This window comes from Macaca nemestrina, chromosome 14, assembly GCF_043159975.1.
Source record: "Macaca nemestrina isolate mMacNem1 chromosome 14, mMacNem.hap1, whole genome shotgun sequence".
NCBI lineage: Eukaryota > Metazoa > Chordata > Mammalia > Primates > Cercopithecidae > Macaca > Macaca nemestrina.
In genome coordinates, this window is record NC_092138.1 from 6,414,761 (window position 1) to 6,433,079 (window position 18,319).

The 18,319-nt window shown below is 48.0% G+C and overlaps 1 protein-coding gene across 2 annotated transcripts in view; it reads left to right on the plus strand.

Moving 5' to 3' along the window:
- Window positions 1–1,867: 1,867 nt before the first annotated feature.
- Window positions 1,868–18,319, plus strand: part of LOC105498836 (receptor tyrosine kinase like orphan receptor 2) — a 219,246-nt gene continuing 202,794 nt past the window's right edge. For both annotated transcript variants that reach the window (XR_011612326.1, XM_011771189.3), the window contains exon 1: window positions 1,868–2,233. Coding sequence is in view for 1 of the 2 variants with exons in the window: in XM_011771189.3 (XP_011769491.2) it covers window positions 2,137–2,233 (97 nt within the window). In the remaining variant the exon portion in view is untranslated. The remainder of the gene's footprint in view (window positions 2,234–18,319) is intronic.

Genomic DNA, 18,319 nt, shown 5'->3' on the forward strand with positions numbered 1-18,319 from the left:
GCTCCAATGTGGCCTTGGACGTAAGCCACATCCTCTTAACCACCGAGAAAGCTTGTATTTTCATCCTTCCAACTTTGCTTTTCATGTTTATCCTTCAGTTCTGAACCTACAGAAAGGGGAGGAAGCAGAAAGTGAGAGAGACATGCCAAGAAAGAAAGCTTTAAAAAGCTTTAAGAAATCATATGCAATATAACCCATATTTCTGACCCCACCCAAGAAACTGTCAGCAAAATAGATGTTGCTGTTTAAACCTTTGAGTTGGGTTTGTGGGACCTCAGTCACGTGAAAATAACACACAGATGGGGGGCTGAGGCATGATGAGGTCGTTTTCCGGAAGGTCACACAAAAATAAATGGCAGGGCTGCTGATGAAATGGTTCTGGAGCCACATGCCCAAGCTGTGTGAAGTGGAAAGTGAAGGTGCTGGGACCACCTTCTCCGAGCTGCACAGCACCGCGGAAAGGACACAGCACTGCTGAGGGAGGGGTTTTCCAGGGCAGGTTCAGGACCCTTCTCTGCAGCCCCTGTCGGGTTTTCCCCCCACACTGGGGAGAGCATCCCCCCGTTCAGACCTGCAGCAGCCTGGGCAGAGGAATAGCCTAAGCCTGTCTAAGAAGTTTGGCAATAATTTTGCCACTCAGTTGAGGAGAGGTTGGGAGCCTCTCCCATTCTCCTACTGGATTTACAGCAGCTCCTAGGAATAAGAACTGCGTGAGATTATTTCCCCACACAAATCGGGTAGAGATGGCCGGGCGCCTAAATACTTTTAATAGAGGTAACGGGCTAGAGCTGGCTTAGTCATTTCGTCCGCAGACCATAGCAAGAGAGTTTTTATTTCTGGCCAGTTGTCTGAGGTCTCAGGTCTGGCACCCAAGGCCAGGGCTCTGCCTAATGCACTCCAATGAACAGGGCTTGGCACTCCAGCAAAAACACCAAACAAACTGCTGGATAATCAGTTGAAAGATCAATCTCATGGAACAAGCAACTGACATGCTGGAGAATCCAATTCCTTCCTCTAAGAGAGGAAAAACAAAGACATTTGCATGTGCTGAGCAAAACCAAAAATAAGCAAGAAAATATGCTATTTGAATTGTGTTCAAAATGTCTCTTATAAGTGAAACAAATTACTTCTGCATGCTCTGGGGCTCTGCAAAGAACAAATAATGTTCTGCCTTTAATGGATAAAATTATACAATTTGCTTTTAACAGTAAACCAAAAGCCGCGGTGGCTTCAGATAGCACCGCGCTCCCGAGGGCTCCCTCCACGCAGCTCCACCCCTGGCAGTTTTGAGCATTTTGGGGGACGCGCTTGTCCCCACCGACCTGGGAGGGCGCCGGTGCCAACGCGGCCTGTTTGTTTTCCTGAAGGTTTCCTTTTCCAGCTTTCGCTTCTCCTCTTTCTGCCTCACCGCTGGTGTCTGGGACTGGGTGGCTCTCAGATTTGTCCCGGTGCGTAGTGCAGCCCGGAGTTACTGATTTGTGACTTAGATCCCCGTGTGTCTCGCCCCGAAAGTCGGGGGCAACCGCTCTGGGCACCTCTCCTGCGTGGGCAGACCCGCCTAACCCCGGCTGACGCCCCCAAGGAGCCACCTTTGTGTTCAAGCGTTCGGAGGCGCAGGCCCGAGGGCGGGCGCGGGAGGCAGGTCGGGGCCCCAGCTGCGGCCCCCACTCCCTGGGTCCCGCCCGCCGCCCGCCGCCCGCCGCCCGCCGCCCGCCGCCCGCCGCCCGCCGCCCGCCGCCCGCCGCCCGCCGCCCGCCGCCCGCCGCCCGCCGCCCGCGCGTTCCCCCGGCAGGGGGCGCTGGCGCAAGCCTCGCTCTGCCCATCGGGGCGGGCGAGCTGGGACCCTGCCTCCTGCGCGCCCGCCCGCGGTCCGCCCCCCGCGCTCGTCCTGGCGGCCGGCGGGACGCCCCAGCCCGCGCCCAGGAACCTCCCCAGCCAGCCCGCGCCGCGACTGGAGCAGAGCGGCGCATCCGGGCCCGAAGAAGACGACGACGACGACGAGGTCCTCGAAGTGGACCCATTTGCGAAGCGCCGGGGAGAAGGAGGGGAGGACGCGCGGCAGAAAGGGGTGGTGGCGCCTGACCCCGCGACCCGGCCCGAAGTTCGGAGGGCGGCCCGGCCCCCACTGCCCGCGGCATGGCCCGGGGCTCGGCGCTCCCGCGGCGGCCGCTGCTGTGCATCCCGGCCGTCTGGGCGGCCGCCGCGCTTCTGCTCTCGGTGTCCCGGACTTCAGGTAGGATCCGGCGCACCCCCTCGTGCGCAGGCGGTGGCTCGCGGCTTGCTGGGCCAGCCCTTCCTCCGCCACTCTGCTCTCGGCCGCCGCGCCGGCGCCCGTGCTCCCGAACGAGGGGCGCCAGGGAGGGCCATTCGCACCGCGCCCGGCGCCGCTCCCCGCCCGCACCCCGGACCCCCTCGGGCTGGTTACAATAAGCCGCGCTCTGGGGACGCCTGTTTCTAGAGGCTGCGGGCGGGCGGGGGCGGCGGGGAGCCTCTCGCTGGCGCTTCCCGAGGGTCGCGAGTGGGAGTGGGAGTGCGAGCCCCGGGCCCGGGACCCGAGTCCGCAGATGTGCCCCGAAGGTCCCACGACCCGGTCTTCCTCCCCGAGGTCTTCCTCCTTCAAGGGCACAGGGTCCCGAGTGTCCCCAGTCTGTCCCGGAGCGTCCCCCCACCCCCAGGGCGGCCTGATGCCGGGCGGAATCCTGGGTTGGACGTGGCCCCGGAGAAGCGGCTCTTGCGGCGGGGGCGGGGGCGCCGGCAGCTCTGGGTTCTGACTCTCCCAGCCCGCGGGCCGCTTGATGGAAACGGGCTCTTTGGCTTCCCTTTTGTTGGTCTCTGAAACCTTCTCTCCCCCACCGCTCTGGGGTCGAAGGTGGCCGAAGTGGCGTGTGATCTGGATTGAAATGGTTTGCGACCGGGATCGCGGTCCCTGAGCGGCGGGGGCCCGGCCGCCTTCTGGCCGCGCCCGGGGACCCCGGGACCTGTAGGAGGCACGCGGCGGGAGGGGCGGGGCCCGGCTCCTAGTGGGTTTCCTCCCTGCGCGGCCTCGGCTGCTTGGACCCGGGGCGCAGAGGAACGGCCGGGAGGTTCGGAAGAGCAGCTGGGGACCTGCCTAGGTTGCCTGGAGGAGGCAGTTCGCCCTCGCTGTGCGGACCCCGGGAGCACCTCCGGCCCGCGCGCCTCCGACCGGATTCCGGGCATCCTGCTGGAGTGGAGGAGGGCGGGTGGGGCCTTCAGGTCCAGGAGCGCCAGAGACCGATGGGGTTCGCCTTAAGCCCCCGAAATGTGTGAGACGCTCCTTACTAGTAAATGGGCTTCAGTAGTTTCCCTCCCCTGCATTCCTGCAGGCAGGTGGGAATCTGGGGACAGTCGCAGGCTGGGAGACGATCTGCTTTTCCTGCGCCCTGCTGGGAGCTGCGCACTCCAGGTATCCTGGCCTGCCGCCCTAGCCGGCCCAAGGTACGCGAGTCAGGAAGACTGCGCAGGCTTTCCTGGGGGGTGTTTTGGTTTCAGCAGATGTTAATTACGTCAGATATTCCTAGTTACTTGATTTGGGAAGGGAGCTTGCCTTTATCTCACTGTCCATTAAAGCCTAAATCGCTCAGAGTGCATTATATATAAAATAAGTAAGCCACATTCTAAGTTGGTATCCATCACTCAAGACCTCTGTCGATTTCTGCAACCCCTCCCCGAGAATCTCCCAGGAGATCCCTTTGCTGGGGGAGAAGGGTAGCAGGGAGGCGGCTTAATCACGTTGCTCGACGTGCTGTTGGGCGGCCTTTGCTGGTCACCCTGCGGTTAATTGTCCTGCAAAAACTCCGCCTTGCAGACCGTGAGGGTTGAGCGCAGCCTTTGAGGGGCGGTGCTGTGGTGGGGGTTTTGAGATGGGCGATGAGTAAAGCACAGTGGGTCCATTGCTTAAACCAAGGTGATTGTTAACAGGAAAGTTCCTTGAGTTTTGGGTGGAGGAATTTAAACACTGTCATAGTTTCCAGTGAATGTACAAATGTCTTATATGAACAAAGCAATCGGGGTCGTTGTCTTTAATTTTTGAACCCTGTGTGGAGGTGATTTTCTTTTTCTAGTGAAATACTCATAACCTTTATAGGAGAGGGCATAGGATATAATTCTCTTCGTTCTGGACGGCTAGGTTAACAAAATCCAAAGAGTATGATAATCTTTATTTAAATATGAATAAATGATTACAGAAGATTTGAGTGTTTGAGATCTTTTCTGCTGTGAAAAGAGGAGTCCCTGTTATTTGAGTGTGTTTTATCCACGAAATAATTTATTTTGTAAAGCTATTTAAGGGTTTTTCTAAAAGAATTTGTAAGTTCTTATTCCACATTTTAATAGCAAGACTGTTTCCTCTAATGACAAATACTGATTGGGACTATGTACCAATCCTAGGTAGGGTAGGTGAGAACGATGGAGCATTAGGGTCCCCCCAGCCCCCATTTTTGGCAGCGTAGTGTTTACTTTTGGCCCGGATCCCTGGAGTGACGGTGGTAATAAATAATGATAGTGATCCGTCTAGAAGAAATCCATCTAGAAGAAAATAAATGGAAACATCTTGAATAAGACGACTTTGTGGAAAAAGAAAAGTTTTTATGTATATAGTAAGGCAACATATTTTTCTTATTATGGCTGTGTACCAAGCAAAGAGCTACACATTTGAAATTTTTCAGTGTAATTGTGAGATCCAGCTTAACTCTCATGTCCTCTTCATAAACCGTGTCACCCTGAAAATCTGAACACCATGGACCCTATGTGACACTCAGTGTAACTGAGAGGGCTCTGGAAAGTGAAGCTGAACTTTTAATTAGTAAAGCAAATCATGGAAAACTGACAAGTCTGCTTTATATTTTATATGTAAAAAAGCAACATGGGTTTAAAAATGTCCTTTTTCTAGCGGTAGTTTTTGGTGACAGTGCTCTGCAGATTTTTAAGGCAATGTTAAACATTTTTATTTTTATTGTGAAACTTTTTAAAATTGTTTATTCAAAGTGCTGCTGTAATTGGTGTTTGTATGTCTGTCTATTATGCTGTGGTTTGCAGTGAATCACTTCTTGCCCCTCAAACGGTTAGCCTGGATTTAACCTCCAAGAGATTAAGTCTGGCAGAGTCTGAATTTTACACTGCTCTTTTCTTTGGAAGCTCTTCTGAAATCAGTGGAATAGAAATGCAGGGGTAGGAACAGCTCATCTGACAGGTAGGGAAGATTAATCCCCTTTAGAAAGGTTTCAGCTGGAGCACTGACACTCCTTTAAAATGCATTCCCTGGGAGGCCAGGATGGGAAAAGTTATCATTATTGAAATGGGAACTGGATGTGAAGGACTTGAGCTCCTTAATCTGCAGGACCTGGCTAGTCTGTTGTAGTGCTGGAAATTTGTGTACTCCTTGTAATCCTTTCCCGTGGAGAGTTCTAATTATCTAATTCCACATTGTAGTCAGGGAAAGTCTGGTCCATTCCCTCGGAATCTGGAGGGGACACTGTGAAGGACTCCCTCCTCCTCCTCCGCCCCCCATCAGCATCTTGTGGTTTCCACATGGTGAAGGGTCTTCCTTGCACCTGCCCATCGATTGTGACTTCTTACATTGTCATTAGGATGTTTCCTTTTTGGGAGCCCCGTGGTGACCACCAAGTGGACCCTGTGAATACCAAGCATGTAAGGTTTCAAAGTAAAGAAACCAGGGAGTTTTGCTTTGCAGAGGAAGCGTTGCTAGTTAGGTCTGGATTTTTATTGGTTGCACCCCAGCTGCATGGCCACTAGCAATTTCACGAAGGGACTGTTGGGCTGAAAGGACTGGCTTTGAAAACATTGCTTCTTAGTGACCTTTTGGGCTCTCGGGGTCTGCATTGTCCCACGACACCACCATAACACTGTTAAGGATTTCAGTGGGTAGTGTGGACATCTTGAGTTTTGAAAGTAGAAATCCAAGCAACAAGAGGCGCTCTGGCCCATTAATTATAGCTGCAACTGGCCGGGGTTTTGTAGCAGCCGCGTTTTTCTAGCATGTATTTATTTGGCTTTGTTGAGGAGCTTGCCAAGTTGGAAACGAGGGCGGGACAGCTTTGCTTGCGTGTGCAGTTGTCATAAAGTATGTCTGGGGTGTAATCTGTTTAAAATCATATTCGTAGAGCGGCCAAAGAATTGTTGAACAAACAGTGTTGGGAGTTTTCACAAAGCTTTGACAAAATAGGGAATTGTATTGGTGTGGTTTGCACTGTTTTTGGGATTTCCGTGGGTGTTTTCTTTTAAGTCCTATCTCTGAAAGAAGCAAAAAACTCAAAAGCTAAAGGGAAGGAAATAATTACACAAAAATGTAGCTTAATTCGACTAAGTAGCTTGGTCCTCTAGAAATCCTTCAGTTCTAGTGGGAAGTGGTGTGTATGTCTTTAATTGTCGCTGGAATGAGCTTCAGTAAGCACTCTGTCACTTTCTAGATGTTATCAGAGGAGAATGTGGCTGCTGCTTCAGGTCCTCCCTGAGTGGGGGAGGGTTCCCCTAAATCCCAAATGCTCCCAGCCTAATGGTTTCCACACCCTCCTGGAGGGATAGTTAACACAATGGGCAGTTAAATTAAGGAAATGTTTAGGCCTGAACTCCTCATTGTAGGCTTGTGCTGTGGAATATAGTGGCCACCAGGCACACACAGCTATATAAGTTAAAATTAATTAAAGTCAAAAGAGATTAAAGATTCACTTCCTCCCCTTCACTGGCTTCATTTCAGGTGTCAGTAGCTACAAATTGCTATGCAAAAATAACGTTGGGATTTTAGTAGAGGTTCATTGATCGGTAGATGGATTTGAGTAGTATTAACTTTTTTTTTTTTTTTTTGAGTTAAGGTCTTGCTCTGTCACCCAGGCTGGAGTGTAGAGGTGCAAACATGGCTCACTACCTCTGGCCTTAACCTCCTGGGCTCAGCCTCCACCTCCGGGGCTCAAGTTATCCTCCCATCTTAGCCTCTCGAATAGCTGGAACCACAGGCATGCACTACTGTGCCTGGCTAATTCTTTGATTTTTTTTTTGTAGAGATGGAGGTCCAGCTGTGTTGCCCAGGCTGGTCTTGAACTCCTGGGCTGAAGGGATTCCCCACCCCCACCCCAGCCCTGGGATTGTAGGCATGAGCCACCTGGCTGGTCATCATCTTAACAGTATTGTCTTCCTGTTCATAAACACAGGATGTCTTCCCGTTTATTTAGAGGTTTCATTTCTTTCAGCAACGTTTTTTAGTTTTCAATGTATGAGTCTTTTGCCTCTGAAATTAAATCTATTCCTGAGTATTTTATTATTTTTGAATGGTTGTAATTGGAATTGTGTTCTTTAAATTTCCTTTTCACATTCCTTTTCACACAGCCCACTGTTAGTGCACAGAAATGTCACATTTTTGTGTGTTGATTTTCTAACCTGCAAGCCTGTGGAATTTGCTTATTAGCTCAAATAGCATTTTTGTAGCTCTTATTCTATGTGTAAGGTCATATCATCTACAAATAGGTATAATTTTACTTCTTCCTATACAATTTGGATGCCTTTTATTATTTTTGGCCTTGCCTAATTGCTCAGCCTAGAACTTCCAATACAGTCATGGGCCAAATAATGATGTTTTCAGATGATGGACCACCTATATGACCACCTACAGTGGTCCCATAAGATAACACTGCTGTATATGACTGTGCCTTTTATATGGTTAGATACACAAATGCTTCCCATCCTGTTACAGTTGCCTACAGTATTCAATACAGCCACATGCTGTACAGGTTTGTTGTAGCCTAGGAGAAGTAGGCTACACCGCATAGCCTAGGTGTGCAGTGTGTGTGAGGAACACTCTATGATGTTCCTATGATGATGAAATTGCCCAGGGGCACGTTTCCCAGAATGTATCATCATCGTTGAACTGCTGTACATCGTTGAGCTACAGTACACATGACTGTACTGTGTTGAATAGAAGATGTAAAAGTGGGCATTCTTGTCTTGTTCCTGATCTTGGAGGAAAAGCTTTCAATCTTTTTTTTTTTTTTTTTTTTGAGACGGAGTCTCGCTCTGTTGCCCAGGCTGGAGTGCAGTGGCCGGATCTCAGCTCACTGCAAGCTCCGCCTCCCGGGTTCATGCCATTCTCCAGCCTCAGCCTCCCGAGTAGCTGGGACTACAGGCGCCCGCCACCTCGCCCGGCTAGTTTTTTGTATTTCTTAATAGAGACGGGGTTTCACCGTGTTAGCCAGGATGGTCTCGATCTCCTGACCTCGTGATCCGCCCGTCTCGGTCTCCCAAAGTGCTGGGATTACAGGCTTGAGCCACCGCGCCCGGCCGCTTTCAATCTTTTAACATTGAGTGTGATGTTTGCTAGGGGCTTGTCATATATGGCTTTTATTATGTTGAGGTAGTTTCCTTTCTATTAGTTTATTCTCATTTTTTGGTATATTTTTGACTTTTAGGACATGTTAACATTCTACGAGTTCAAAAAATAAATCACTAAGAATAGCAGGAAACTAGAATTGAATGCAAACAAGCACATAAATGCAAATGTGTTGCAAATGAGTAACATGGGGGGGGTGGGGGGGGTGGGGAAGAAACCGTAATGTTGGGCTTAGTGCTTTGACGGTGTATCCTCAGCCTACAGGAGAAACAACAACCCGAAAGCAAAACTGGCATCCTTCTTAGTAGATTTTCATAGTGGTCTGTGTATATCCATTCTGAAACGATTTTGTGTGAATTGTGAGATTAGACAAATGAGAAATGTGTTAATAGTGTTGTCGCCAGGGTGCTCACTGAGGAAGGAGGGAGATATAAGGATGGAATAGAGGAAGGCAAGGAAGAATCTGGAGGGGTTGAATTGGAATTGGAGATACCAGTGTAACTCATGATTTCATTTATATATATTTGGCCTATATTATGTTAAATTATGAACCGTAATTTGTAAAACATATTTTATTCTATATCTAACAGTTATTTCTTAGTATCTCATTAGCAGTGAGCTTTCTTAGTGCCCAGATAATGATTTCTCAATACTATTTCATCTTAAAGGAGCTAGAGAGGCTTGGAAGGAATGACTATGAGACAGGGACAGGGAAATATATGCAATAAGCCTGAAATGTGTTCTTGTGTTAGAACGCAAATGAGTGGTAAAAAGTGGTGGGGTCATGGCAGATGTACTCAGGGGCCAACTTGAAGGAGTTCCAGCCAAGTCTGGGACCATTTAGGCGTCAGAATAAATAAAGACAAGCATGGCTTATACAAGGAACAAAATAGGCATCCAGGACTCACCATTCATAATAAGTACATAACTATATGTATGAGTTTCCTACGCCTGCTGTAACAAAATGCCATAAACAGGGTGACCTAAAAACCGGAAATGTATTCTCTCACAGTTTTAGAGGCTGGAAGTCCAAAATCAAGGTGGTGGCAGGGCCACGATCCCTCCCAGGGCTCTAGGGGAGAAAACTTTTTTGCCTCTTTTAGTTCCTGGTGGCTCATGGTGTTCTTGGTTTGGGGCTGTATCACTTTGACTTCCATCGCCATTTTCACATGACCTTTTCCTGTAAGGACACCAATGATTGGATTTAGGGACCACTGTAAATACAGGATGATTTTACCTCATGTTCCTTATTACTGCTGGAAAGACTATTTCCAAATAAGGTCACATTCTGAGCTTCTGGGTGGTTGGGGAAACACTAATTTACTACAAAACCTAAGTGGGAGGGATGGGGAAGATAGGGCCCTTCCTAAAGCAAAATGCCAACTGATAAATGGGAGGTGAGTTGGGAATATCACATTTTACAGCAATAACCATATAGATTGATTTGGGCAGGCATCATGAATGAGTGCTAAGCTCATTAAAGAAGACATGTTTGATGAGGAGCAGGAAATTTTCGTGGTCTCAAAGGATTTCCCCACAGATTCCTTGTTGGCAAGGGGACAGTTACTAACTGTAGACTGGCGAGATTTGCATCCCAATACCTGGGTGGTCCAGGTTAACACCACAGGTTCGGGCAGATGGATGCCGTCCTTCCCAAGAGCATAGATCATTTAGGTTGCTTTCCATCTGGGGAAGAGAGTCTGATTATGAACAAAAATCAGCAAACCAAATGGAGGGACATTCTATGGAACAATGGTCTGTAGCACAAATTGTCGATGACATGAGAGAGAAAACAGGGCAGGCCAGCTCCAGCTTGAAGTAAACCACAGGGGCTGAGCGTGGTGGCTCACGCCTGTAATCCTAGCACTTTGGGAGACTGAGGCCAGTGGATCTCAAGGTCAGGAGTTCAAGACCAGCCTGGCCAACATGGTGAGACCCCGTCCTCACTGAAAATACAAAAGTTAGCTGGGTGTGGTGATGTGTGCCTGTAATCCCAGCTACTAGGGAGGCTGAGGCAGGAGAATCACTTGAACCCGGGAGGTGGAGGCTGCAGTGAGCCGAGATGGTGCACTACACTCTAGCCTGGGCAATAGAGCAAGACCCTGTCTCAAAAATAAAATAAAATAAATAAAATAAAATAAAATAAAATAAAATAAACCACAGGGACAAGGCAGTCCAGTGCATGTGCTGGCCCTGACCATGTGCTGGAGGAAAAAACGTGCTGTCGTGGTTACTAGTGGAACCACTGAGGAAATCGGAAGGTGGGCATAAGTTATTGAAACATGTTGTCAGACTTATGTTTCCTGAGTTTGTTAATTGTGCAGAGGTGGTGTAAGAGGATGTCCGTGCTCATAGGATGTACACGCTGCCATGTTAAAGGATAAAGGGGCTTGATGTCTGCAGTCTACTATTGTCATCTCAGACCATGATAAAGCCTGTGGGGCAAGAGTGACACATTAGTGAACCTGGGCAAAGAGTAGAGGGGAGTTTCATGCCCCATTCTTGCAACTTCTCTGTAAAGGTGAAATGGTTTCAAAGTAAAGAATTAAAAATGTTAAATTCTAACAATGGGTGGCTGAAGCCAGTGCAATGAACAATGGAGTTTAGCACATGCTGTTAAAAGAAAGACTCAAGGCCCAGCACGGTGGCTCATGCCTGTGATCCCAGCACTTTGGGAAGCCGAGGAGGGCGGATCACCTGAGGTGTGAGGGGTTCAAGACCAGCCTGGCCAACATGGTGAAACCCCGTCTCTACTAAAAACACAAAAATTAGCCGGGCGTGGGGGCTGGGTGCCTGTAATCCGAAATACTTGGGAGTCTGAGACAGGAGGATCACTTGGACCCAGGAGGTGGAGGTCACAGCTGAGATCGAGCCACTGCACTCCAGCCTGGGTGACAGACCAAGACTCTCAAGGAAAAAAAAGAAAAAAGAAAGAAAGAAGGAAGGAAGGAGAAAAGAAAGAAGAAAGAGAAAGAAAGAAAGAAAAAGAAAAAGACTCGCACAGTTACGATTTTATTGGAAATGGTGTCACAGGGACTGAGGATGGATGCGATCCAGGTGCTTTTGAGGCCAGACAGCATTTCACTGAAGGGACTGAAAATCTTCTTCTTTGTCTAGCTTCTGGATTGCCCCAAGTTTTCTGATTTTTCTTTCTTAATTAAGATTTTTATTATAGAAAACTTCCAACATGCATAAAATTAGACAAGTGCATTGAACCCCTGTATATTTTTCACTCAGCTTCAACAGTTACCACATTCATTTCCCCTGGCCTACTTAACAGGCCCCAGACAACCTTAATTGTTTACCTGAAAATACTTCAGCATGAATGGTAAGAACTGTTTTTTTCACACCATCTCAATACTGTTATCTACAAGGAGCCCTGGTGTTATCTGATACCCAGCCCTGCTGGAAATGGCCTTTCACACTTGATTTGCGATTTGCCCACAGGGGGCTGAGTTGCTATGAATGCAGCTGTGCTCTGGGGTTCCCGAGGGCTTGGAAGCTCCGAATTCTGGAAGGTGTTGCCTGCCTGCATCACACAGGCTGTGGCCCCCTGTGTGCAGAGCCCAGGAACCTGGGCTTGGAGCCTCACTGAGTCTCTCTTGGACATCTTTGCGCAGGTGAGTATGGGGTGTGGCCCGGAGATTCAGCCCATGAGGCGTCTGCTGAGCCTTGTTTAATACAGCCCTTCCCAGTCCCATTCATTCTGTAACCCTCTTTTGGTGGGTGCTCTTGTTACCACCTCCTTCAGCACAGCCCGTGGCATGGACTATTCTCCACTGTACTCAGAACGCTGGCTTTGTGAAAACAAATATAGTATTAATGCGTAGAAAGAAGGGAGGAGGCACTTTGACTTCCAGGTGTTTACTGCCCCCCTTCTTTTTTTTAAGTAACAAACACAAAATACTCAATTTTCTGCTTCTCGGTGTGGAGGCTTTGACATCCCACTGTGGGATGGGCCTTTACCACAGAGAGAACAGATGAGGGATCAACATCCAGAGTACGTAAAATAATTCACAAGATCAGTGAGAAAAAGATGAATGCCCCACTTAAACGAGGGGCAAAAGGTACAGTCAGGCAGTTTGCAGAAGAACAAATACAAAAGGCCACAAACTTGTGAAAGAAAAGTGTGGCCTTATTAGGATTCAAGAAAATGCAGATTATAAAACAGTTATCCCAAGCTCTTTTGCCTCATTGGATTGCTGAAATCAGAAGTGGGTACTGAGCATGAAAATCGTGATGCGAGAGCATGCGTTAATGGTGCAGGACTGACCACAGGTAGGGCCATTTGGCATTACTTGTTAACATTTAATTTAATTTTTTTTTTTTTGAGATGGAGTCTCGCTCTTTCACCAGGCTGGAGTGCAGTGGCACAATCTTGGCTCACTGTAACCTCTGCATCCCGGGTTCAGGTGATTCTCCTGCCTCAGCCTCTCGAGTAGCTGGGACTACAGGTGCTCACCACCACTCTCGGTTAATTTTTTTATTTTTAGTGGACAAGGGGTTTCACCATGTTAGCCAGGATGGTCTCTATCTCTTGACCTTGTGATCCACCCGCCTTGGCCTCCCAAAGTGCTGGAATTACAGGCATGAGCCACTGCGCCCGGCCACTTGTTAACATTTAAAATGCACATACTCCGTGGCCCACTCTAAGGAGATAGTCATGCTCTTCCTTGCGGCACCATTTGCAGGAGTGAAACGTAGAAACATCTATGTGTCTTTTAATGGGAGCCAAATACATGGTGCTAATTCTCAACTGTGGGTTATTCTACAAATGCAAGTCCATATGGGGATCTATGGATGCGAATAGAGGGAAATTTCAAAGAGGAAGATTCTGAGTGGGGAGAATGGTACAGAAGAAGAGATGGGTACTTACCTATTTAAAAACTCTCGCCTTCCTCCTCTCATTTCTGTGGAGATACCAATCTCTAGAATAAGATCTTCTTTTTTTTGAGATGAAGTCTCGCTGTGTTGCCCAGGCTGGAGTGCAGTGGTGCAATCATAGCTCACTGTAGCCTCCACCTCCTGGGTTCAAGTGATCCTCCTGCCTCACTCTCCTACATAGCTAAGATTACAGGTGTTTGCATCACATGTGGCTCACATTTGCTTTCTTTTTGGGATGGAGTGTCGCTCTGTCACCCAGGCTGGAGTGCAGTGGTGCAGCCTCCGGGCTTACTGAAACCTCCGCCTCCTAGGTTCAAGCTGATTCTTCTGCCTCAGCCTCCTGAATAGTTGGGATTAGCTACCAACATCTGGCCAATAAAAAATTTTTTTTGGTAAGAGACAGAGTCTCACTACGTTGTTCATACTGGTTTCCAACTCCTGGACACAAGAGATCCCTCCACTTTGGCCTCCCAAAGTGTTGGGATTAGAGGTGTGCCACGATGATTGGCCTGGAATAAGATCTTAAAATACCCAGATATCAGACTAACTCAGGGGGTCAGCCTGGAGGAGATGAGGGGGTTGGTCAAAGGTGTTGTCGTATTTTAGCTGGAGTTGTTATTCTAACAAAGAAGCTGCTCTCGTGTCATTAACAGAATTCAGGCTGGGCACGATGGCCCTTGCCTATAATCCCAGCACTTCGGGAGACTGAGGTGGGGGGATCACTTGCAGCCAGGAGTTGGAGACCAGCCTGGGCAACAGAGCAAGACCCTGTTTCTACAAAAATAAAATTGAAAAATTAGCCGGGCATGGTGGTGCAAGCCTGTAGTCCCAACTACTCGGGAGGTTAAGACAGGAGGATCACTGCAGCCCAGGAGTTCAAGGCTGTTGTGAGCGCTATGATCACTGCACTCCAGCCTGGGTGACAGAGCAAAACTGTGTCTCCAAAGAAGATAAAAAGACTCAGGGTCTTTTTTGCATTGTCCCTCCTGTGCTAGTGATCACTTTGTTGAATCCTTTCTTGAAGCTCCTGGGGAAACATTCATCTCTACAAATTGGGACCGGTGAGTCAGGGGCTGCTGCAGTGAGGGCCTCTTTCCCTGCATCTCCCTCCTTGCTTCGTAAGAATTCTTTGGCTTTGACCAGAGGAGAAGGTGATGAAGAAGGGGGAAGTCAGCTTATTGAGTAGGCTGTGGCAGTTCACACGTGAGTCGGAGTGCATCTGGACCCCTGGGGCATCTGGAACTCTATCTGTGGGGTGTCCTGTGAGCTGTTACAGAGATGGGAGTTTGGAGTTGTCAGAAACTCGCCTCGTCCTCTGGGTTTGTAGACTCCCCACCAGGGAGTCCTCTGGGCTTTACAAATATTTGATCCACATTCCATTTTGAGCATATTTAACATTTTTAAAATGATCATGAAAGCCTCCACTCAAGTTTGCTTCCTGCCAGACCAACAGTGCGTCCACAGGCATCTCTGGATCAGCTTGTTTTAGTGCAGACTGAAGCAGCCATCTCTGTTTAATTCTATAATCCCGAGTTTGCACCATGAGCGCTTGAAAAAATACTTTAGCTTGTGTTACTGGCTGCAAACAAATCATAATTTTCTTGATTTTCTGAAACTAAAGCAGAAGATGGGAAATCTAAAAGGATGCTGAGGTGGAAATAAGATTAGAGCTGCTTCCTAAACTTGCCGTTTCAAGTTTTTATGGCAATTATAATGGAGGCTCAGGGTTCCCACTTAACTGACTTTTTAACAGAGAATATCACACTGTTATTGATTGAATTGCGCAAAAGAAGATATGTTGAAGTCCCAACTCCCAGTACCTCAGAATGTAACCTTATTTGGAGAAAGAGTCTTTACAGAGGTGATAATATAGAATGAGGTCTTTACAGTGGGCTGTAATCCAATGTGACTGGTGTCCTTAAGGGTCAGTTTGGCCACAGGCCAGCTCACACGGGGGCAGGTGATATGCAAGTTGGCTGAAGATAAGAGACCATGGGCAGAAGACGCTCGGCTTATGGACAGCTGAGGACCCCCAGAAGGAATGAACCCTGCCAGCTCCTGGCCTCCAGAGCTGTGAGACAAGAAATTCTTGTTGTTTAAGCTGCCCAGTTTGTGGTACTTAGTTACGGCAGCCCTAGGAGGCTAACATACGCATCTGCCCGTAAGTGCCTGTGGATCAAGCGCGGCTCACTGTTGATTTTATTTTTTGGGTTTCCGCCTAAGAATTAACTTGGAAAAAAGGTTCTACTGCTAAACTATTGCTGAGCCTCAGGAAGTGGGGGGGTGGTGGTGGTGGTGGGCTGCCTGGCACCGGCCCTCAGCGCTGGTCAGTGCTGTGATCAGGAGCTGGGGGCACAGACTCATGAGGCCAATTCTGGCTGGAGGCGGTGGGTGCTTCATAGAGTAGCTGGGGCTGCAGTCTGTGTACCCACCACTTGTCATCCCTGCACTTGGCCAGCCCCTTGGGCATATGGGGCACCTCTGTGCATCCCTGTCCTGTGTCCAAGGCCTTCTCTCTGGGGGTCATTGGTAGGCTGTCCATCTGTCTCTATTACCTCCCTCCAGCTGTTGGGTCCTGAGCCGTGTCACTTGTGGACTGCGACTGGGGTGCATGATTTCTGCAGCGGGACATCCCAGATGTCAGAGCAGACGAGGCAGCTCTCCAGGGGTGGGTGCTGGTAGAAAGACAGCCTGCCCCCGGGGCCAAGCCCCCTGATGCCAGGCGCCTAGTGCTGCCCGTCCTAGGGCCTTTGTTTCTCTTACAGGGACCTGGGCAAAAACAAAAAAGCCAACAAAAGCAAACATCCTCATGGCGGCTGGGATTGTGGGGCTGTCAGCAAGTGTGATTTATGCGGGTCCTGGAAGCCCTTTGAAGTAGGAGGCAAAGTGGATGGCCCTGGTCTCCTGGGGAGGCTGTGGCAGCACCAAATGGAGGAAGGAGCTGCTGTGCCCGCCCTGGGAGGGTGTGTCAGGGAGTTCTCTCACTCTTGTCCCATGTTCCAAAGCACAGGGGTAGGCCCTGAAGCAGAAAAAGAGGTGAGCTGCGTTTGCTCCCCCAGCTTTTGCGGAGCCCCCAGGGCAGGGGCAGGGGTGCTTGGCCAGCTGGCTGCTCCTCTGAGGTCTCCTGGTGCTCAGCAGCCAAGTCGCCCCGAGTGCCGGAGGTGGGGTATCCATGGAGCGGTGTGAGGAGGAGATTTGCAATGAGCATATTTGGGGGTGTCAGTGTGGACCCAGGTGGCCGCTGGGGACTTGGGACTGGAAGGTGACTGTTCACAGATGGATCCTAGTGGATGCTTTAGTTCGAAATGAGATGCAGAATTCTGTCTTCTGATTGTATTAACAGTGCTGTCAAGAACATAATTATGTAAGATTCAACCAGCTTTCTTGACAGGGCAGTTTTCCTTGACCACTTGCAAAATTTAGTGTGTCATTATTTTAGTTTGGAAATTTTTTTTTTGGAAATAAAATGTTATTATCATTTTCTTTTGAAAGAAGGAAACTCCACTGTTTTGCAAGGCAGAGCTCCGACACAATTTCATCTAATTAGTGAAGTGTTGTATGTTTTCAGAGTTCAAATAAGGTTCACATACTCTTTTTTTGTTGTTGTTGTTGTTGTTTTCTAAACTCTGAGCTCATTTCTTTTCTTTCTTTTTAAGAAAACAATAATTTTAAAAAGAACTAAGTCAAGCTTCTTATAGTTGATCAACCACACATTTCTATGGGCTCTAAAAACTCAGCCATTTAAAAATAAAGCAAAACGAAAAAGAACAAAAGCCAAGTGAGGGTATACATTGAACTACTCAGGATTAAGTTTAAAAAATGCTTTTCATAATTGCTTTCTTCCCCAGCCAGAAACTGAGGCCTGCTGTGTGCTTTGGGTGTATGGGTGGGTGGGTTGCTGGGGGAAGGGTCCTTGTAATATTCAGGGAGTTTTGGCTGGGGCCAATTATTCCTAATTCTAAGTATTTATTTGAAAAAAATCACTATGTGAAAACCCTCACAAAACAATACTACTTATTTTCTGTCTTTTATGGAGGCAGCTACGTCTAAGCGACCCCTCCTGGTCCTGGGCTATGATCAAAAGGGACTTCTTTAAGTTTTCACTGGGCTGCTTTAATTTGCTATCAGAACAGTGTATTTAGTGCTTGATTAAGTAAAAAACAAGAAAAAACCAAAATCAAAAATCTGGTAACACATGTTGATGATTTAAAAAAGAAACCAAAACTGAGGAGGGTGTGAAATGAAGAGCACCTCCCGCTTCTCCCTTTTCGCTTGCCCCCCGCATCCATAAACACACCAAACAGACTTCGTGTTTCATTCCCGACGTTTTCTGCGCACATGTGCTTGTCTGTGCCTCTCCTTTATTTATTTTTAAAAATTCTGGTAAAATGTGCATAACATAAATTTAATCATGTTAAAGTGAACAATTCAATGTCTTTTAATTTGCTTTTATTGTTAGTCGACCATCGCTACCACCCAGTTCATTTTCATCACCCCCAAAGGAAATCCTCTATCCATTAACCATCACTCCCCATTTCCCCGTCCCCGCCTTTTTCCTAGCCTCTGGCAACCCCTAATCTACTTTCTCTCCCTGTGGATTTGTCTATTCTGGAAATTTTATGTAAAGGGAGTTATGCAGTATGTGGCCTTTTGTGTCTGGCTTCTTTCACTTAGCATAATGTTTTCAAGGTTCACCCACATTGCTCCATCCTTCCTTTGTTTTTATACACAGCGAGATCATACCATGCGTACTGAAGTTTGCTGTTTTCGCCTAACGATAGTTCTCGTAAGTCTTTCTATATTAGTACATGCCAGGCTACCTCATTTGTAAACACCATTGCGAATATCTGTCATTTGTATATACATTGCTAATATCTGTCATTAAAACAATTTGCTGATAGCTCTCATTTGGAATTTATTTCCCTCGTCTCCTGTGGATGTGTACTTCTGATTTTTAGCTATTACTTCAAACAGGTCTGTAGTGAACATCTGTAAACATTTGTTTTTCACTATGTGAGTATCTGAAGAGCCAATTTCCAGTCCAATACTTTGTGCAAGGTATTATATTTTTTGAGACAG